Source organism: Columba livia, chromosome 22 (genome assembly GCF_036013475.1).
Source record: "Columba livia isolate bColLiv1 breed racing homer chromosome 22, bColLiv1.pat.W.v2, whole genome shotgun sequence".
Taxonomy (NCBI): domain Eukaryota; kingdom Metazoa; phylum Chordata; class Aves; order Columbiformes; family Columbidae; genus Columba; species Columba livia.
The window spans coordinates 5,505,837-5,520,745 of record NC_088623.1 but is presented as its reverse complement, the minus strand read 5'-3'; the positions used below and the strand labels follow the sequence as shown (position 1 = coordinate 5,520,745).

Sequence of the window (14,909 nt, the reverse complement as noted above, 5' to 3'; positions counted from 1 at the left end):
GTTCAGAGAACGGCAACGGAACTGGTGAAGGGGCTGGAGCACAAGACACAACATCTCAAAGGAGCTGGGGATGCTTTACTATGGAAGGAGCTGCTCGGTTTAACATTAAATCAGCTGCTTTTACCCACCGCGCGCAGGAAAGTCGCTGCCCAGCAGCCAGCAGGCAGCACAGGCACGTTCAGGTTTGAACTTCAATCCAAGGCGCAGGAAGCAAGTAACTCCCGCACCGAACATTTAACTAGAGGAGGCTAAACATTTCCTAGGAGAAATTCCTTGGAAGGTCTTTGTACCTTTTCTACTAGAGGAGCCTCCATATATTCAAGTCTTGGTACATTATTCTGTTTCTCTAGAGATATGCTAATGAAGAAGGAACAGGGAGAAGTCACCTCACTTTGTTTAGCAACAAGGCAAAGCATCAGGCAACAGTTTTCCCAGCAGGAGCAAAGAGAAGCCAAGGCTTATTTTTCCAGGTCATTTATTGATTTATCCAACAACTAAGGCCACACACACATACACCTCATAGCATGTGATGATTACACGAGCTTGCTTGTGACCCACGTTTCAGCCTCAGCAGCACAAGTGCTACGATGTGAGTTGGAGACCCTGGTAGCTGCACAGGAGCTGTTAAGTGGAGAGCAGGAGCCTTCAGTCCAGGTTTGGTTACTAGAAGCACGTTCTGCGCTGGAGCAGCAGAGGAGAGTGGCTGTCGGGTGAGGAGCAGCTGGGCCGGAGCGGGGAGTGCAGCGCGGTGCAGGTTCCCCAGGGTCAGGATGCCAACTTGTGCACTGCCACAGTGATGCTGTCGTGCTTCTGGATCATGATATTCCTAGAACACAAAAAGTGCTGAGGCAGCTGAGAAGCCAGATGAGAATCACAGAATGACAGGATGGTTCGGGTTGAAGGGACCTTCACCCAGTGCCCCCCCTGCCATGACAGGGACATCTTCACCAGCTCAGGTTGCTCAGAGCCCCGTCCAGCCTGGCCTGGGATGTCTCAGGGATGGTTCATCTACCACCTCTCTGGGAACCTGGGCCAGGCTCTCACCACGCTCAGGGTCTCCCCTCTCTCAGGATGGACGCTCACCCGCTGTCCGACTCCAGGCACACCACGGGCGTATCGGTCGGGTCGGAGGTGAGCTTGGCCGCTTGCTGGGCGAGGACAGAGATGACCCCGGCGTGCTCATCCGAGAGGGTTCCCCGGCCTGCGAGAGGTAGGAGATGTTGGCTGAAGCCACATGTGCCGGGACGGTGCAGCCTCCCCCCTGGGCCAAAGCAGCCGCTCCTGCCCTGGCCCATTCACCTCCCCTGAGGGCTGAAGCAGCTTCTCCCCTAATTACCCTCAAAACACCAAACCCCTGAATTTAAGTGGCAGGAAGAGCTGGCTCCAGTTTCCTCCAGTGTGTGTGTAGGAAGCTGGGTACCATGGGCTGACAGAATGGTTTGGGGTGGAGGGGCCTCCCCAGCTCCCCAGTGCCCCCCCTGCCATGAGCAGGGACATCTTCACCAGCTCAGGTTGCTCAGAGCCCCGTCCAGCCTGGCCTGGGATGTCTCCAGGGATGGTTCATCTACCACCTCTCTGGCCAGCCTGGGCCAGGCTCTCACCACCCTCAGGGGCACAAATTCCTTCCCCGTGGCCTCGCTCGCTCTGGACGCTCAGCCCCACATCCCCCTCCCCCTTTCCTGGAGAATTCTGCTGTGGGTCCTGCTGCCTCCCCCCCGACCCCGGGAGACCTCGGAGGGCGCGGGCAGGCCCCGCTGGCCCCCACCCCGCGGTGCTCGGTTACTTACAGCCCAGGTTGAGCCCCTGCGAGTCGGTGCAGAGAACACCCACCACGGACGGGCTCTTCATGCTGCGGGGCGAGACAGCGGCCATGAGCGCCGGGCCCGCACCCCGCCAGGCCTCAGGCGGCCTGGGCCCCGCTCCCCGCTCCCCCCCACCCCGGTGCGGCACGGCCAGCCCTGTCCCTGTCCCCCGTGTCCCCCCCGGCCCGTACGTGTCCTCCAGGTGCTGCTCCAGCGTCCCCTCCATGCCGCCGGGCACCCCCTTCACTTCCGCCCTACCCGGCCGCTCCTGGCAGCGGCGTCACCCACGTGACGCGCGGGGACGGCGCCTGCGCGGGGCCAAAAAGTTTCGCGGCGCCAAGGCGCCTGCGCAGCCTCATTGGGAGCATCGCGGGTGCACCCCTAAAACCGCTCCCGTCGCTGGCAGCTCCCGGGGCCCCGTGCAGTGCGGCAGCCACTGCGGGCTCACGTATGCCCTCATTTGGGGGGGTGCTGCAAATGCCGACCCCGCACCCCCTGCCCCCTGAACCACCCCTCCCGGGCGGCCCCTTTCCCACAGTGCGGGTGGCACAGCTGCCATTCTTGGGTTATTTTTCCTCTCTTTTCTCCTCATTTATACTCCTGAGTGTGGTTTATTAGCGGTTTCCCCTCCTCCCCATTCAGGATTTGCATGGCAAAATGAAATTCGAGTGGTGGATTAATGGAGGGGCCCCCACACACCCTCCCCAACCAGAGCATCCTCTGGACCACAGTGAGGGATGCAGGGACATGGGGACCACGGGCTGGAGCCCAATATCCGCAGCAAGAAGAGCTACACTGGACTGGCGCGTGCGGTGCTGGGGGGGTCAGGACCCCCACCCCATTCCCACAGAGCAGAGAGGTGCTGAAAGGGATGCTCAGCCCAGCTCTGCTGCAAGGAGCCCCCCCAAAAACCGAGCCCCACCGAGAGTGGGAGGTAATTTATGGCGGGCGCATCGCGGAGCTCGGTGACGCTAATAAGGTGCCGGCTGAATCCGTTCCCGGCTGCGCCCGGTGATAGATCTCGGCTTGTCAGGTCAGAAAATTAAAATGTTATTGATGGGGGAAGCGAAGTGCAGCAGGATTTTATTATTTATTATTTTATTTTTCGTGTTTTATTTATGTTTCTTCCTCCTCAAGTCAAGCGGGGAGCTCTCTCGGGCAGCACCCCGATCCTGCACGCCCGGGGGCTCCCCACTGCCTTGCTGCGTGACTTGGGATTACTTATATTGTTTTAATGATTATTTTCCCCCCACCCTAGGTAGCAACACAGGACAAAGGTACAAATATGCCCCCACAAGGCTGGGTCCACATCCCCATCATCCCGTCAGCATCTCAGCACAACTTCCCTCAACCAGCGGCTCGTGGGCCGTTCCCAGCTGCACGGTTTCTGGCGGGGAAGGTTTTTGGAGGAGTTGGGATTAATTAATTCAAGCCCAGGTGGAGGAGACTTGAGAGAAGCAGCAGAACAGCTGCCACATCAAAAGAAGCGCTGCTCTCCGGGCAGGGAAATGCCTGGGTTATTTTTAACTAATTAAATAGATGATTTAGCACTGGACTGATACTCTACAAAAGAACTTCAACAGAAAAGGCCCATTAAGCCACGTGGCTCTGATCAAACCCTGATTTCAACCCCCAGCCCATCACTTCGGGCCATGTTTTCCCCCCCGGGGCTGAGCCCCCCGGCTGCTCCCGGTCCCTAATTTGCCCCCATGGACCAGATCTGCTGAACACGCTCCATCCCCTTGACAGAGAATTTTGGGGCTGTGGCTCCCTCTGACTGGGAGAATCCCCAAAATCAGACTCAAGGGTGTTTATTCCTCAGTGAGAAAAGCCAGAAGAGACTAAATTCCAAGTGCTGGTGGGGAGCTCTGGTAGCCCAGCTTCATCCTGGGGGTTCCAGCACCATGTGTTGGTATTTAAACTTTTATTATAGATATACTTATTTGTAAATTGCTGGACTCCCAAAGGGCTGCATGGGAGGAGGTGACGGGTGACACGCAGCCCCAGCTCCATGACGATGTCGCATGGCAGAGGCTGCAGAGATTTCTTGCTCCTTTTTCCCCCGAGCACATTGGGGTGTTGTCCCTTCCATCCCCTCAGGATGTAGAAATTGAAAAAGAAGCCGATAATTCCAGCTTTTCCTGCCTTTTTAGCCTCTTCAGCAGCCCCTGCTCTTATTCCCTTATGCTCGCAGCAGATGCACCAAATGCGATTTGAGGTATAGCGGATATACATCAAGCCATAAATCAACATTAAATGCAAATACAAACACACCGTCATTACTGAAAGAGATGTTATTCCCTCTCTGCCTTCTTTGATTCTCAGAAACAGATGCAGCTGAGTCTTTATTTCTACAGGATATTTATCACAGAGCCACATTATTACACATTGTGCTCTTAGGAGCCGAGAAGTAGCTGGGTAACTTTATTAGTGTGTTTTCTTTTAGCTAAATAATCACAAATTCTTAACTAATTTCTTAAGTACACCTGTCAGGGATAAACACAGACATAGAGGTGTAGCTGGAAAATCCAGCTGTGTTGCCTTAGCTGAAAAATAACCCCGGGACACGGTGTGGGTGGGAGAGGTGGGATCTTCTCCCTTCCTCGGTGGTTCATTGGTATTTTTTTAATACCATTAGAGATTCAGGTCTCATCTGCGTGTTGTGAGATCATTGGGGAAGACACGGCGCCCGGGGTGGCGGCGCTGGGGGGTTATATAGGGCGGGAGGTGCGGGGCTGCTGCAGAGCAGCAGAGACCATGGGCTGGTTCCTGCAAACCCTCCTCCTGCTCCTGCTCGTCACCCCCGGGCCCGGCGCCGTCATCACCGGGGTAAGTGCTGATCCACCCCCAACACGGGACATTTACCTATTTTTGTTATTATGTTTTCCGAAATAAGGCAGGAATCGGTGGCTTTTGTTGTTTGCTTTTTAAGTGTAATTTAGTTCATTTTATTTTGTAATTTATATTGCATGTTATGTTTATTGATTTATCTATTTACCCCATTTATTACTAATTATTCCGGCACGCGGATGCTGTCCCCACATCCATCCCACCTGTGTGGAAAGTCACTCCCGTGAGCTGCTCGTTCTGCTTCTTCCCCCAGCGCCGCGCCAGACCCGGCACGCAGGGAAACGGGGATTTTAGGAAGTTTTCCAGAAGGGAAAGAAATCACACATCCCTATGGGCACCCCCAACCCCATCACCCCCACCCAACCTCTGCCCTGCCCCAAACCTCCCCAGCTTACCCCCGAACGCGAGACCCCCTTAGCCCCCCATTGAGAGGTTACCCCGGCAGTTTGGTGTGGGCTGATTTCTGCACTGCCCCCCAGAAGGGATGGTGATGTGTTCCCGGGTCCCGCTGACGCTGTCCCTGTCCCCAGGCCTGCGAGCGGGACCTGCAGTGCGGCAGCGGGACCTGCTGCGCCATCAGCCTCTGGCTGCGGGGGCTGCGGATGTGCACCCCCCTGGGACAGGAGGGGGACGAGTGCCACCCCTTCAGCCACAAGGTACCGGGGTGGGGGACAAGGACCGGGTAAAGGGGACCGAACTTTGGAATGGGGATGGGGGTTGGTGTCAGGGGGCTGGGGTGGGTTTGGGATGAGGCTCCGGCAGTGGCGTTGGGGTCCCCGAGCTGGTGCGGTGCAGCTGGTTCCAGCCTCTAAATGTCTTGAGCAACCTCCTGCCTGCTTGTGCCACCCAAAATCAGAGAATCAGAGAATCATTTTGGTTGGAAAAGACCCTCAAGATCATCGAGTCCACCCATTCCCCCCTCCTGGCACTGCCCCATGTCCTGAGAACCTCATGTCCGTCTGTCCAGCCCTCCAGGGCTGGTGACTCCAGCACTGCCCTGGGCAGCCTGTTCCAATGCCCCACAGCCCTTTGGGGAAGAAATTGTTCCTAAATCCAACCTCAACCTCCCCTGGCGCAACTTGAGGCCGTTTCCTCTGCTCCTGGCGCTTGTTCCTGGGGAGCAGAGCCCGACCCCCCTGGCTCCAAGCTCCTTTCAGGCAGTTCAGAGATCAGAAGGTCTCCCCTCAGCTCCTGTTCTCCTTGGGATGCTCAGATGTCCCGTGGGTGCTGCTGATCATGAGCCAACCGGCCCGTTCATTTAAGGCAAAGCGCCCCTGTGCTGCTCCAAACCGAGCCACAAATGCTCTGCCAAGCGAGGAGAAGCCGAGTTAATGCCCAGGCGCTGCGATTTCTGTCCAATAGCAACCCCAGCGCACTGGGATCAGCCCGAAGCGCCATTTCCCCGCCATCCCTCCTCCGTGAGGATTTAGCAGCAGCATCCCGGCCGGGGGGGGGGAGCATCCCGCTCCCTGCTCCCGTATCGATCCTGCGAGATTTAGTGCTGCCGCAGCTCCTGCTCACACAAGGAAGGTGCAAAGGGCTTCAGAGGGATCAAAAATTAATTTCAGGCGTATGTCTATTAAACCTCTGAGAAGAGCCAGGGATTTTCGGTGCCGGTTGATAGCTTTTTGCCCGCAGCCGAGCCCCGACACTCTCGTCTCTCCCCAGGTCCCGTTCTTCGGGAAGCGCCAGCACCACACCTGCCCGTGTCTGCCCAACTTCATCTGCTCCAGGTTCCTCGACGGCCGCTACCGCTGCTCCCTCGACTTCAAGAACATCGATTTTTAGGGTGGTGCTGCCGGCTGCCCGTCCCTGAGCCCCCTGCGCCCATTTCTTCCCCTCTCCCACAGCCGCCGGGTGCCCACTTTGCATCTTAAAAGTGCTTTTCTAAGTGTTGCTATAAGCTCTGTGTTATATGGGGAAACTGAGGCACACTCAGGCCAAGCTGCTCCAAGGTCTGGCTTAGCAAAGCTCTGTCCCAGCCCTAAGCAGGACCCGGCTCCAGCGGAGGAGCAGAGTGAAGGGGAGTGTGCGTGGCAAACGTTTGTGGCCTCAAAAATCCCTTTCCCAAGGTGTTCTCTGCGTGCCGTGGCTGCCACCAGCCGCCTGTCACCTCCCTGCTCTATTTTATACACTAAAAACCAACTGTGATGCAATCTGGGAAGAGCAAAAGTGGTTTTTATCCTGGCACACGATAAAATCTGCGATGTAAAGATGAGCAGCATCATTTATGTACCAAAGCCTCCCCAAAGCTGAGCCCAGTTGTGCGGGCGGTGGCGGAGACTCGACTTTAATTGATTTTACTTGTGCGGCAGGAAAGACAAAAATCAGAGGGGCAGAAACTTCCTTTTACAGGGAGTTTTAGCAGCTTTCCCGCAATTCCTACTGCACTTCCGTAGTAATTCCCATCATGATGTTGCCCCATCAAGTCTTATCGGTGTATTTAAAAAGCCGGGTGATCTAATCTCTCTTGCAACGAAAATAAATCGATATCAAGTAGCTGGGCATGGGGGGATTAAGGGATGGGTTTCCCCAAAGTTCAAGCACCGCAACGTGTTTGGCAGCGGCCGGGGCCAGATGTGGCGTTTGGGATGCAGGGAAGTGTTTTCCAGCTTAAGCATCTGCTTGGGGTCCAGGCACCGCTTGGGATTTGGGGGCCGCTCTTGGTGTCACTTGAGTCTAAGGGGAGAACAGGGTGTTCGGGTTAATGAACTGTGCTAAGAGTTAGTGCCGACACGTGCTTTTAATCCGCTTTAAATAATATATGGTGGGAAAATCCCGTATCACTTGAGCTTCCTACAGCAACCCCCAGCAATAATAAATACATAATATTAAAAAATAATTAAAAATAAAATTAAAATCAGCATTTACAGCAACTAAAGGTCCAATTTCCTTCTGAGCAGAAGCAGCACTTAAAGCTTATTTTTGGGGTGTGAATGCGGGTGGTTCAGTGACCCTTGGGGTTCATTGCGTGGGACAGCGGCACCTCCTGTGCTCCGGGCTTTCCCAATTGGTGGGTTTTTAATGCTTTTTGGTGGATTTTGGTGCTATAGCGGCAGCGGTTTCTATTTCTACGGCTGTGGCAGATGCTGCATTATCGCGGAGAGCCACGTAATTCAGATTTGGCAGCTGAGCGAAAGCAACAAAATATTGTAAATTGGGGGAAAATAAAACACTGCAATGACTGTGTCGATTTGATTTATTTATTACACATCACAATGTCCTGGCGGCTTCGAACTGCAGGAGGTGACAATTTAGTGCAAAATCACTCGATTTTGGCGTTAATCTGTAACGGGATCCCCCACTGGGAGGGAAGGGGCTCTTGCTGGATTTGGAATTGTAAGCGGAAGATTGGGGCTGTGCGGGTTGAGCGGGTCCCCGACTTTGCTCCCACTTGGCCCTGTGTGGTTCGACCTGCAGGTGGGCAGAAAACCCACTTTAAATCTGCTTTCAAAGTGCGTTTGGGGAAGCAAACCCAAGCAAATATATATATTTTAAATAGTTATAGTTTATTTCATTTAAAACCGCTGTCCTGCGCTGCCACCTCGTGGCTGCGGTGCCAACCCCGACCTGCGGTGCACGGAGTTCGGCCCTTGATTTGGGAGGGTCCTGAGCTGCAAATTGGGTGGGGAAAGGGGTTTTCTGGCAGGTTTTTATCCAGCTGAGTGTTGGCACTGGGTATTCACAGCCTGGTTTTCCGCCGCTTTAGGATCAATGGGAAATAAGCTCTTGTGGCTGGAGAGGGTTCGTGCCTCTTGTCCTCAGCTCGTGGATCCGGGGATAATAATAACACTAAAAAGCCAAATCACTGCTTCTTTCTGAATGGAACTGCAAGGCGGGGGTGCTGGCACATTGCGTAATGATCGTGTCGAACCTTCGGGAGATGAGACACCGAGTGTAACAGATGTGGGATATAAGAGCGGATGTGTAGACGCTGCAGGAGAAACTGTGATCTTAATGTAGGCAGAAACATTAAAAACAACCAAAAAAAAGCCAAGTGGAATAGAGAAGTTGGAACAAAATGTTTTTCTCGGAAGAAAACCTGCTGGCATTAGAGAGAACGGCAGAATGATCTGTTGCTGGTTTCTGCCATCAGATCTGCATTTTTTAGAAAGCCAGAAGTGCTGTTATACCATAAGATGAGTTGAGCTCTCAGAACCGTCAGCGCTTGTTATTCTCATTGATCTGTGCCCCGTTTGCAGCAACGCGGGGCAATAAAAGCTGCAAGGCGAGGGTGGTTCATCCCTATGGCCATTTGTACACCTCAAAACCCACAAGCAGAGCATTTGTTCCACAGGAAATTCCCTTTTCCTCTCTCCACGCTCAGTTTTCCATCAGAAACCACCGTGCCCTGGTCCCTTATTGGTGTCACCATGACCGGCCTTCATCTCTCTCCTACCACCCCCACCCATCACTGCCCATCCTGCTGTGACGATGAAATTATTGAGGCAGATCCAGCTAAAAATATAACTTTTAATTTTCTTTTGCCACCTGGGGAGCGTTGAGACCCCCAGATCCTGGGGGGTGGGAAGGAATGATTTTAAATGGCTTAAGAAAAGCAGGGAGCTGGACCCATCCTCACCCCGGACAGCATTTCATGTCATTTTGCCCTTTTATCTCCGCTGGTAAATGGGGGAAATCTCTGGGAAACTCCATCCTGATGCCACAGACAAAGAACAAAAAACGTCAAGCAGATGATGAGTATCAAATAATAAAAACCAGACTGATGGGCAAGGAAGAGAGATAAGAAAGATGGTATTTATTTGAACAGCCGCAGGAAATCAGAGATTGAAAAATGTCTAGGAAAAGAAAAAAAAAAAAGCAGCAGCACATTTGGTTTAAAAATAAATAAATCTCAGCGTGCAGATGTTTTATACCTTATCCAGCCAACCCCAGCTGACTCGGCCCAGTCCCATCAGGGCCTCGAGCATCATTTTTTGGCCTTGTCTCGAGGGTAACCCCCATTGGTCTTATTGAGCGACTCCATGCTGCCGGCTCCCGTCACCACGCTGGTGAGGATCCGCTCCACCTCCCCGGGCAGAATTTGCTTCTCTTCGTTCTCCGTCTCCCGGTGGTAGAAATAGTTGAAGTTCGAGACGATGACGGGGACGGGCAGCGCGATGGTCAGCACCCCCGCGATGGCGCACAGAGTCCCCACGATCTTGCCACCCAAGGTGGTGGGACACATGTCTCCGTAGCCAACGGTGGTCATCGTGACCACGGCCCACCAGAAGCCATCGGGGATGCTGGAGAAGTGGGACTGCGGCTCATCCACTTCGGCGAAGTAGACAGCGCTGGAGAAGAGGATGACGCCGATGAAGAGGAAGAAGATGAGCAAACCCAGCTCCCGCATGCTGGCCTTGAGGGTCTGGCCCAGGATCTGCAGCCCCTTGGAGTGCCGGGACAGCTTGAAGATCCGGAAGACCCTGACCAGGCGGATGATCCTCAGGATGGCCAAGGACATGTTCTGCTGCCCGTTGAGTTCGCTCTGCTGGATCAGCTCGGTGGTGAGCGTCACGAAGTAGGGGATGATGGACACGATGTCGATAATGTTCATGATGTTCCTGAAGAACTCGGTCTTGCTGGGACACACGATGAACCGAACGAACAGCTCGAAGGAGAACCAGATGATGCAGGCTGTCTCTATGACGAAGAAAGGGTCCGTGAAGGTGCTGTGGGCCAGCAAGGTGTCTGTCAGGTTCTTAGAAAGCTCCTGGGTGGATTTAAACTCCCGTTCCTCCCTGAACTCCGGCAAGGTCTCCATGCAGAAGATGATGATGGAGATGACAATGACCAAGACGGAGACCAAAGCCACACCCCTAGCCGCACTGGAGCTTTCAGGGTATTCAAAGAGCAGCCAAAATTGCCTATGAAAGTCATTGGTTGGTAAGAGGGTCTCAGGGTCCTTGATGAACCCTTCATCCTCCCTGAACTGGTCCATGGCTTCATCACCCAGCTCGTAGAAGGTGATTTCATCAGCAAAGACATCAATGGGGACATTGGCCGGGCGCCGTATTTTCCCACCGGACTGGTAATAGTACAAGATCCCATCAAAACTGGGCCTGTTCCTATCGAAGAAATATTCATTCCTCATGGAGTCGAAGTAGCGCATCCTCTTTTCCGGGTCCCCAAGCAAGGTCTCAGGGAACTGGTTGAGGGTCTTGAGCCGCGTCTCAAACCTCAGCCCAGCGATGTTGATGATGACTCGTTGGTCCCCCTCATCCATGCCCACCCTCTCCCCCACCAGGTGCTCACTGAACTCAGCGGAAAACCTGGAGAAAATGGTTTCATTGTTGGCATTTTCGCTGTTGATGAGGATCCTCAGGTTGGAGAGGAGGTTGGCGCAGCTGGGATGGCCTTTCCGTGACTGCCCAGCGGGGCTGAGGTCGTTTGAATAACAGGGATCCTCCACGATCTGATCAGCGTTGTCAAAACTGACTAGTGCCACCTCCATCTCCTTCCAACTGGACACGTCCATCATACACTAATCAGATTAGCAGCATAAATCCCCGGGTCGGATGCCGGCAGCTTGTGTCTTTCCCACGCTACGAGGATCTGCAAGGGAACGGACAGAGACAGAGCTGAATTGTGCACATGTATGTCTTGGTTCAACCAAAAAGAATAAAACAAACCCCAGGTTAGAAAACCCTGAATTTTTAAAATAGAAACATTAATTTCGTTGACTGGCAAAAGCCTTATATTCCAGCAAGTCGTTCATCTCTGGATCCTGCAAGCCCTTTTGGCATGGCTTCACCATCATCGTTAAACCTCCCAAAACCATCGACAGCACCAAGGGTAAAAGGTCAGGCAGCAGCAGAGGATGGGGTGACCCTGGGTGTCCCACCCAGCCTGTCCCCAGCCCTGCAGAGCAAAGGGTCATGGCAGATATTTGCGGTTCCAGAATTTGGAGCAGGATTTGGAGGTAGGAAACACGGGGGTCCTGCTGAGCTGCTGGGAGAGCCATTGGGTCAAAGCCCAGGAGGTCCTGGGCACGTTGCAGCTGGGTCAACCGGCATTCAGGAAGCAATTCCCAAAGTAGGGGCCATGCTGGGACTTGGGGAGCCCAGCCCATGAGGAAGGCAAGGTAGGAGGAGAAGGACCTGTCCACCAGCCTTGGACAACTCCTGTGCTCTGTGTGAAGAGGGTACAAATGGGGACCCCTTGTCTTCATCCAGACTTTGAGGGGCCAGTGGTGAGGTGATGTCCTCCAGGACCTCCTAGGCCTCCTTCATGGCAGCCCTGATGTTCCCAGCCATAGGGAGAAGACAAGGACTAAACACTCAGATCCCTTGGCGAGCATCACTCAGGCCACGGGTGGATTTTTTCCCCCTGACCAACTGTCGGGTGCTCAGCAATGGACACCACATCCCCAAAATCCTCCTGGGCACACATCTCCCCAACACGCCGCTGCTTTTGTACCGAACCCGAAGGCAAAGCTGAAGAGGAACTCTGGGATGCGACCAAGTTAGAGAGCCAGGAAATTACCTGTTCTGCCTCAGGGAGAAGCACATACAGAAATCAGAGGTTAACAGGGAAAGGTTCTGGGGAGATTCTCCCAAAAATGTAGCTTGTAAGCTAACTCAACCCCCTGATTTATTTCCCCTCTTTACACCAGAAATACATTTTTACACGAGAAACCACGGGGAGACAGGCGGAGCTGCTGCTCACCAAGGACACGTTGGTTTCCGCACCCAGCCAAGCTCAGAGAGCAAAAAAGCCCAAGTGCCCTCGGCTGCCAGGAATAGCAACGCAATTTAGGCCACGTCTGCCCGGAGCAGCAGCGCTATTAATTTGGGACCGGTCCTGCCATGGGACGGTCACCGCCGGCTCTGCTTCGGGCAGCCGGGTGCTGGGAAAGGATCCATCCGCGGGCACTGAGCCACACCGGTGCCTCGGTTTCCCTGTTTGACATTAGGGTGAGCTGCAGACAAGCCACGGTTTGGTGCCTGTGGAGCATCAGGAGGTAGGGAAAGGGATGCTGAGATAAGCCCAGCTTTGACAAAGCTCTCTTAAGTCTTTTGAGGGAAAAATAAGCATTAAAGACAATAAAAAAGTATTGAGGAGAAAAAAAAAAAAAAGGAAAAAAAAAAGAATAAAAATAAAGGAGAAAGAAGAAGAAAGAAGGAAGAAAAAAGGAGAAAAAGGAAAAAGAAAAACAAGTAGAAAGAAAAGAGAAAAAAGCAAAGCATTATAGAAAAAGGAAAAGCAGCGCATAACTTTTCCCTATTTTCCTTATTTTTTTTCTTAATACAAACCACCAGAAATTATTTTTAAATCTGAAAAAAAGGAATCCTTTTGACGAGGAGAGCAGGAGCGTTGGGTGTTGAGTGGTGGGGGAGCCACCTGCCCCAGCACATCCCCATCCATGGGCGACCAGAGGGACCGTGTGCCCGGGACCTCCTCCTAAAGCTGAGCGTGAAATCGCATCCTAAGTCAGCGCCGAGAGATGATCTTGGTATTTGAAGCATTAAGCTTAACTCTTAATACCGCGCAGCGGGCAAGACGATCCCCCAGCCCTTCCTCGGTAGGACGGCTTCAACCTGAGAGTTCTGGGCACAGAAGAAATGGTGGTGTCTTGCAATCCAGCCTCGCTCCAGAGCCCCCGTGCACATCCGCCCCGGCATTGTCCCTCCTGGGGAAACTGAGGCACGGAGCTGCGAAGGGACAGTTTGCACATCATGGTCACCATTCGAAGTGGAACGTTGTGCTCGTCCTCCCCGGTGAGACATGGAAAAGGTGCTTTTCTGCGCTGTTTCAAGCCCTCAGGTGGCTGCCTAAGCAATGCAGGGCTCTGACTTTTCTTCCCTTCAAAGCCCCCAGAGGTGCTGCTGTCTGCCTGTGGCTGGAGCCGGCTGCCCCGTGGGTCCCCAAACCCCCAGACCACCCCATATGCCTCATTTTCAGTATAGACTAAAATTAACGGTGCTGCCCGAAGCCACAAAACACCCTCCCAAAGCTTTGCAGCGCGTCCTCCGGGCTCAGCGGAGGCTTGAACTAGAAAGTTGCCTTTTTTTCCTCCTAAATCACCTAACATCTGCTTCTCGGAATCTGATTAACTAATACCCTTCAGCTGAAATCCCTGGCTGGGGAAAATAATAATAATAATAAAAAAAAGCAAGTGAGGGAGAGAGATGGTGAAAGAGAAAGGTCATTTTTGAGGGAGTTTGTGTTTTGCCCATCAGAAAGCAGTAAATTGGGACCGAGGTTTCTGCCGGCCCCTCCGCGACCATCCAGACCCCCCGTGTGCAGCTCCCCTCTGCTTCCCACCCATTGTCCTTCCATCCCCCTCGCACTCTTGGGGTGAAAAACGGCCATTTCCAAGGTTTTTCTGGAAAACTGGAGATCTGAGCATCTCTCCCCCCTATCCCACCCCAGTGCTGGGATGGGGAAGGTGATTCCTCCCGTATCCCCACCCGACACCGTCACCTACGGGGACTTACCCGCACAGGGCATGGAGGTGCCAAGGCTCTCCGCATCTGGGAAGAGAGTTATTAACCACACATAGGGATGTGTAGGGAGGGAAAATAACCAAAATAATTCCAGCCATACCCTTGCAAGGTCCCTTCGGGATAACACAGACAATGTCATTTAAAAGGCTCGTCTGTATTTGGTTCAGTGTATAATTGGCAGCCGGGGACGGGCTTTGGCAGGATGCGGCGCGATTCGGAGCCTCGGTTCTGCCATCGCCCTAAAAAAAGCTGGGGGTCCATGGGGACAGGGGTTGGGGGGGTGCAGGGGACACCCCATGCCCTGCTCATCTGGGGAGGGGGACCCGGCCACCCACCTCCTGCCCCCACCTGCTCGTTGGGATGAGCGAGATGGGGGAGGACGTGTCCTTCTGCCCGATGTCAGCTTTAATCCCCAATAATGCTCCGGATGGTCCAGCCCGGGACAAGTCTTGGCCGTGACATGGTGAGGTCCAAGCTGGTCCCTGGGAGGGAGGTGGAGAGCGGGGACAGGGACCCACATGGCGATGACACCGGGAGAGACTTACAGCAGGTGACAGGGCTCTTGTTATGATTAACGTATAATACAGATTTTAAAAAGAGGAGGGAGGGGAAAGCCCAAGGGATGGAGCGTCCCTCGTTGCCCACCTACCTCTTGCCGGTGGCTGTGGGTGAAGCGGGCTCCTGTCCAGGAGGGGACGGCCACGGTGCCACCACCACGTGGGACATCTCCGTCCCCTCCCAGGGGTGGCCGGGACGGGCGGCAGCAGCGGGTACGGCTGGCATAGCCCCACGGAGGGCATGGCAGGGA

The 14,909-nt window shown here is 53.8% G+C and overlaps 3 protein-coding genes across 3 annotated transcripts; 1 reads left to right on the top strand and 2 right to left on the bottom strand.

Moving 5' to 3' along the window:
- Positions 1 to 458: 458 nt before the first annotated feature.
- On the bottom strand, positions 459 to 2,113 carry LAMTOR5 (late endosomal/lysosomal adaptor, MAPK and MTOR activator 5). Its single transcript, XM_065038889.1, has 4 exons — positions 1,994 to 2,113; positions 1,788 to 1,849; positions 1,084 to 1,201; positions 459 to 826 (listed from the first exon to the last, which is right to left on the bottom strand). The coding sequence occupies exons 1-4, from the start codon at positions 2,026 to 2,028 to the stop codon at positions 766 to 768; spliced, it is 276 nt and encodes a 91-aa protein (XP_064894961.1). The 5' UTR covers positions 2,029 to 2,113; the 3' UTR covers positions 459 to 765.
- A 135-nt stretch (positions 2,114 to 2,248) lies between these two features.
- PROK1 (prokineticin 1) lies at positions 2,249 to 7,837 on the top strand. The gene is made up of 3 exons (XM_065038888.1): positions 2,249 to 4,631; positions 5,183 to 5,308; positions 6,321 to 7,837. The coding sequence occupies exons 1-3, from the start codon at positions 4,560 to 4,562 to the stop codon at positions 6,438 to 6,440; spliced, it is 318 nt and encodes a 105-aa protein (XP_064894960.1). The 5' UTR covers positions 2,249 to 4,559; the 3' UTR covers positions 6,441 to 7,837.
- A 1,553-nt stretch (positions 7,838 to 9,390) lies between these two features.
- Positions 9,391 to 13,582, bottom strand: KCNA10 (potassium voltage-gated channel subfamily A member 10). Its single transcript, XM_005510350.3, has one exon. It carries the CDS (start codon positions 11,131 to 11,133, stop codon positions 9,583 to 9,585), a length of 1,551 nt encoding a protein of 516 aa, XP_005510407.1. The 5' UTR covers positions 11,134 to 13,582; the 3' UTR covers positions 9,391 to 9,582.
- Positions 13,583 to 14,909: the final 1,327 nt, after the last annotated feature.

What these genes read in the sequence shown, in the direction of transcription:
- LAMTOR5 (XM_065038889.1), bottom strand. Translation starts at nt 2,028, where the DNA reads ATGGAGGGGACGCTGGAGCAGCACCTGGAGGACAC. An exon ending in GAGCAGCACCTGGAGGACAC is followed by an intron (nt 1,850 to 1,993) that starts GTACGGGCCGGG and finishes CTCGCCCCGCAG; the next exon opens with CATGAAGAGCCCGTCCGTGG. An exon ending in GCAGGGGCTCAACCTGGGCT is followed by an intron (nt 1,202 to 1,787) that starts GTAAGTAACCGA and finishes TACCTCTCGCAG; the next exon opens with GCCGGGGAACCCTCTCGGAT.
- KCNA10 (XM_005510350.3), bottom strand. Translation starts at nt 11,133, where the DNA reads ATGATGGACGTGTCCAGTTGGAAGGAGATGGAGGTGGCACTAGTCAGT.
- PROK1 (XM_065038888.1), top strand. Translation starts at nt 4,560, where the DNA reads ATGGGCTGGTTCCTGCAAACCCTCCTCCTGCTCCTGCTCGTCACCCCC. An exon ending in CCGGCGCCGTCATCACCGGG is followed by an intron (nt 4,632 to 5,182) that starts GTAAGTGCTGAT and finishes CCCTGTCCCCAG; the next exon opens with GCCTGCGAGCGGGACCTGCA. An exon ending in GCCACCCCTTCAGCCACAAG is followed by an intron (nt 5,309 to 6,320) that starts GTACCGGGGTGG and finishes GTCTCTCCCCAG; the next exon opens with GTCCCGTTCTTCGGGAAGCG.